At 37.1% G+C, this 6,000-nt stretch overlaps 1 protein-coding gene across 1 annotated transcript in view; it reads right to left on the bottom strand.

Annotated features, from left to right (window-relative positions):
* naa15 (N-alpha-acetyltransferase 15, NatA auxiliary subunit) overlaps positions 1-6,000 on the bottom strand; it is a 103,987-nt gene that overhangs the window by 41,211 nt on the left and 56,776 nt on the right. Inside the window, exons 6-8 of the mRNA XM_033020563.1 lie at positions 3,256-3,409; positions 2,555-2,674; positions 1,233-1,328 (exon numbers count right to left, since the gene is read on the bottom strand). Of these exons, the coding sequence (XP_032876454.1) occupies positions 1,233-1,328; positions 2,555-2,674; positions 3,256-3,409 (370 nt within the window). The remainder of the gene's footprint in view (positions 1-1,232; positions 1,329-2,554; positions 2,675-3,255; positions 3,410-6,000) is intronic.

The following is a 6,000-nucleotide window of genomic DNA, read 5'->3' as shown; positions in this document are numbered from 1 at the left end:
GTCTATTCCTTTGAGCGTAGGGGGATGAGGGTTGATCTTATAGAGGTGCATAAAATCATGAGTGGAATAGATCGGGTAGATGCACAGAGTCTCTTGCCAGGAGTAGGGGAATCGAGGACAAGAGGACATAGGTTTAAGGTGAAGGAGAAAAGATTTAATAGGAATCGGAGGGGTAAAGTTTTCACACAAAGGGTGGTGGGTGTATGGAACTGCCAGAAATACCAGTTGAGGCAGAGATTATCACAACATGGATAGGACAGGTTGAGGGAGTTGGGCCAAAAGCCGGCAGGTGAGAGTAGAATATAAGGGTGTGGTGTGGGCGAGTTGGCCGGTGTGGGCGAGTTGGACTGAATCACCCTCTGACTCTACTGCACATTTAAAATCTTTTTTGGCAAATAAGGTCAGGAAACAGAACTAAATCTAGAAGGATATCACCAACACCTATTTAGTCAAGAGGCAGAGTATCAGAAATTCAGAAATGCTGCAACGTTTTGCTGATGGAATTACATTTAAATCTGTTCCTCGAAGACCCCATTTTTTAACTAGCCACTTCATTGTATTACATGGATGCTTGGAAAACTAGTCCAATATTCATCCTTAATTTTATTTGTCAACAAATAATCAATGATCAATATGCAATGCTAAAGTTCAGACATTGCACGTAACATTGAAATTTGAGTACTTATTAGCTGACTAAAGTGAGTTTTTGCACCCAAAAACCTGTTGAAATAACCACTTTGGAGAATGTTAATTTGTACATACATTATACCTTTTATTTTGCAGGATTCTATTTCCAACCATTAATGATACTAATGCAACTTAATACTTGCCAAATACTGCATCATTTAAATTTAGACTCTCGCTTTTCCACTTTGCGGTGTGAATTAATGAATGTGATTGACGGCTTGGGATAACCAGAGATCGCTTAGCCAGCAATAAGCATACCTCTGCTCATCTTTGTGGGAGGTTTTCCTCCATGCCAGCTGCCAGCAGTTACTGCACTGCAGATCGTAAATTCCCAACTGTTAACTTTAGTTATGCGTCACATTGCCTGATTTGCTGAATATTTTTAGCAAATCTTTTCAGTACAATTGAGCCCTTACACAGTCAAATAAGCAGATAATTATTTTAATAAACAAAATTATTTTCAAGATGTTAATATCTTTTAGTTATGACAGTTTAAGACTCCGATCAGATGCAGAAGAGAAATTGAAAAAAATGAATTCACTCACCAGATAAAAAGTTAAGAGGTAGCCTTCTAGGCACTAGCCCTTTAGGATACTTTGTCCAAGCATTTTCATAGACACCGAGTCGCTCTTCTACATTGACTAAAAACAGATATTATTTTTCAAAAAGGTTAAATAAATTCCACAGAGCAAAAATACATACGGTTTTAAAAAACTTGGTTTTCATCGCCTTAGGTACACTTTGATAAGTAAGCCACACAGTTATGATAACATAATTCCTCAGTGAGTTAACTGCTATCACAACAGGGAGTAAGTTACCTTACTGTATTTTGGATTCAAAACTCACTTTCAGAAATGAGAATAGAAGGAAACACAACAACCATGGGTCTTGTCCTTGATCACTGACAATTAATTTACCCAAGTATACATGCGTTGACAATAGCCAAGAACCATATCAAGCCCGATTCTAATAGCTTTTCCCTTCACCAGGTTGAATCATACTCATATTTTAAAAAGGAAGATAGTGCAAAATTGGAAAGAAGCAAACTCTTCCTGCCAGAGCATTTTGCAGTCAACCATCCACAGTTCCCTTAGCAAATAATCAAACCACTGAGCTTTGCTACTAACATCCAGTCAATCTTCCTTCCCGTCCTAACCTAATTTCTCAAAAATATTCTACGGTTATTTTAAGGAGAAAATAGAGAGAGTTATTCTTGGGTCACTTTTAATCCAGTCCCCGACCACATCTCTAAAAAAAACTTCACTCACACCTGCACTAACTTTTGTATCATTTGTTGGTCTTCAAAAAATGAACGTCTGTTACTACCACCAAATCTTGTCTTATTGCAGCATGGAGAGCACCGAAAAATGCCAAGCATTTTCAATCATACCTTTGCTTTGTAAAGTATCAAATTATTATTTTCAGAATGTACAATTTACATTTGTGTGTTCTATATTTTTCCTAGCTCAGTCCTACAAAATACAAAATCTGGTCAGATTTTGAACCATGTTATATGTCAGAAATTTGTTCATATAAACTTTATGAAATTACATCAAGACTAATTAATGAAATTCAATCTTGTATCATCTCTCATTTCAAACCCAGGTTTCCTTTCTCTTTCCTTCTCCTGTCCAAGAAGATCCTCATCACCCGTTAGCACCTTATCCCAGTCAAGACCCCAAACGTGCTGTGTGGGGGACAGACAATTAAAATCCATAGTATAATTCCTCAAGACGAGTATATTGAATATCATTGCTAAGCAATTCTGAGGGATCATGTATTAAAATATAACCCATTGCAGCTAAAATCCCATACCCTGAAAAAAGCTGCAGCAAACGATTCATCCAAGCTTTCAACCATCACTCACCAGGTCGCAGTGCCTTTTCTAATCCTTCATAATAGGCCCAGTTTTCAGGATTTCTCTCCAACAACCGCCTGTACACTTCTGCAGCCTCTTTTAATCTGTTCAGTTTTAACATCAGCTCTCCTATTTTCAAACCATATTTTACATCTTTAGTGTTATAATATTGTTACCATTTGGACAGCACATAGTTTGGAATAAAATATGTTAATCACGAGTTCGGTGTGTTTTACTTTATGAGAGGGGAGAAGGTGCTAAAAGATCAATATGCATAATTTAAAGAAAATTATTAAACTATTATAATGTGCACTTTTAAACATTCTAACCTTTTAAGAAAACAAAGTATTTAGTTGTCATTTAACAAATGGAAACCATTCAGAAAATCAGGAAGAGCTTCTATTCTCATCATACATAGAATTGAGATTTCACAAAAAAAGCTCAATGTTTCGCGTCTTTTTCTTAATTCCACCCTGAAATTATTTCACACAATTTATTGGAAATTCACAAATATGCGTCCTTAAGTGTTATTCTATAAGCCACCTATTTATCTACAATTACAATATAAAGTGTGAAGAGCATTAATGCAGTACTTCACTTTAATCACACTCACCAAATTCTAGTATAATTATTTTATTATAACATGCACATAGCAAAGTGAGGTATCAGAAGTTTCCAAAAGTTGTAATGCATACAAATAATTGCATTACCTTGGCACTCCTCCACAGCTAGTTTGTCACAAATTTGCTTTTCATGATTGTCAAGATGTTCCAAGGCTTCTCTATACATTCCTCCTTCCCGCAACACTTGGTTCTGGTAAAGCAGCAGTTCACTATATTCATAATCAATTTTATCAGGAGAAGCCTTAAAAAGATAAAAGGAATTCATAAAATCTTTAGATTTTTGGAACAGGAACATTTCAGTTCTGCTTAAGAGCTAAAATACAAAATCAATTTGTTTCTTTACCCCATGACAATAATTGTTACTTTGCTGGAAGGTTTAACGTTTGCAAGAACTAAATACACATTATTGAATTGTTTAAAAGTTAATGTTTTGTTTACTTCTCTTTCTTTAAATTCGTCCTTCAGAGTCATGAAATATTGCACTTTAGAAACATCAACATATTACCCATTTTGCCAGATCTTCACTTTTGCGCTCCTTAGCCTTAAAATCTGGACATCACATGCGTGTTTTTGCTTCAAGATTAGACATTTGCACACAAATTCTAAAAATGCAGTTTCCTGAATTTGCCATGGAATCTCTGCATCAATAGTTGTTGCTATTGTTTTTTTTAAAGAGATCAAGCGAATGCAGTCCACATCCAAATGCAAATCAGAAATGCATATCCAAGAATCTTACAATTGATTTTCAACACTGTAGCTTGAATACAAAAAAAAAAATCTGCTTTATAGCAAGAATACCTAACAGTAACTAACTGATGATCAAAATATCTAGCGGCACCCAAGAAACAATGACTGAGAATCAAGAATTCTGAAGGTCTCTCAAACCTCAAAAGCATCTTCTCCACACTACAGGATTGTACATTTCTCACAAACTACAATGCTCCAAGACCAGCTCCCAAGTCTCTCCGACCTCAGTTATTATTGATCAGATTCTTGGAACACAAATTGCACTTCCAACATGTTGTGAGGCAAATTAAACTTTACACTACTCGTAATTTACTTAACTTTATTTAAGCTTTAAGCACCTCATTTCTATAATACATAAACTTAGGAACGTCTGGCAAACATGGCTGATTCCGGAGGCCTTTCCCGCCCGAAATACCCCGCAAATGCACACATTCTGGAAAAGCCCCGCACATGCGCTCACTGCATTCTCCCCTCCTAATTATAAGTTGAGACGGTCAGGAGGTTTAGTACGTCTTGATGACCGTCGCAGCACTGGAGCTTCAGGAGATAATGGTGTTTCCATAGCTGGTGGTACATATATTGCTTGATCATATTGTTATTTAGATTTACAATTTTAGAATTTCTTATAGAAGTTTCCATAGGGGGGTGATGGGAGTGTTGGAGGAAGTTCTCGATTAATGTTATCAAGAAGGGACGGAGCTGATGGAGAAGACGGACACGAAGTGAGACAGTTGACTGACGTCCATCCTGATACTTGCATAAGAAGGGTTGACATCAGTCAGTTCAACTTCATCAACAAAAGGTTCATTCTTATTTGATCGGACATAATGACGAAGCAACACAGGCCCGGGGCTAGTCAACCATGATGGCAGAGAAGTACCACTAGAAGAACGCCGTTTGAAATTAAAGAACCGCTCATGTGGAGTAGTATTGGTAGCAGTTGACATATTTGGTCAAGGAAAGGCAAATGGAACTTTGAATATTCATCAACTAAGGTAAGTATATAAACATTTCGAGAGGAGGATGGTAAAGGCCCTTTGAAGTCAATACTCAAAACATTCCATAGGTTGAGTAGCTTTGATCAATTCTTCAGGACGGAAGAAACTTGGTTTTAATTCAGCACAGATTCTACATGAACCACACGTCATCTTCTGTAGAGAAAGGTAAGTTTTTGGAACGAACATAGTGTAACAAACGAGTGACTCCAGGATGACACAGCCCATTGTGAAGAACAGTGAGTGCAGAAGAATGAACAGAGACACAAAATGCTCGAGTTAATGTTTCCGGAGCAACATTATCCTAACCAGGGCGGTACTCAATTGAATAACTATATGCAGATAATTCAATCCTCCATTCATCAATTTTACTGGTTTTAATCTTTGTTTGGTTCCGATTATCCAGCATAAAAGCTACTGAAAGCTGATCTGTTATCAAAGTGAAGTGCTAGCGAGCAAGGAAATGACTCAATTTTCTCACTGCTTCAATAATTGCTGTAGCTTCCTTTTCGACGGGTGGGTAGAGCAATTCACTACCTTGGAGTACGAGACATGAAAGCCACTGGTCGTCCTCCTTGATTTAATGTTGCTGATACTGCTAAATCAGGCATCACATTCAACTACAAAGGGGAGATCTCATCGATGGCGTGTAATGTCGCAGATTCCAACTGTTTCCTTAAAGAAGTAAAGGCACCAATTGCTGTTGAGTCAAGGGGAAAGATTTTGCTCTAATCAATTTTGAATTTTGTCAGAAAAATTTGGTGTCCATTTAGCATAATATGCAAACATCCCAAGAACCCTTCGTAGAGTTTAATGTAGCTGGAACAGGTATCTCTTTGAGTGGCCGGAGTAGAAAGAATATTAACTGATGACACTGATGTTATTGACTTAACCTCATTTAATGTTAGATATTTAGAATGTACAACATCTAAAAATCGTTGTACATTTTCATCATGTTCAGCTTGGTCTTTTCCTACGTTAGCCTCGCACATGCGCACATGCGCCCACTTCACAACATCCATCTTAATGCTTTTAATGTACACATTAATTTACCCATGATTATCGGGGCTTTAGACTAAACCTAGTAATA

The sequence above is a fragment of the Amblyraja radiata genome, chromosome 1, assembly GCF_010909765.2.
Source record: "Amblyraja radiata isolate CabotCenter1 chromosome 1, sAmbRad1.1.pri, whole genome shotgun sequence".
Lineage (NCBI taxonomy): Eukaryota > Metazoa > Chordata > Chondrichthyes > Rajiformes > Rajidae > Amblyraja > Amblyraja radiata.
This window is presented reverse-complemented; position numbering and strand designations above follow the sequence as displayed.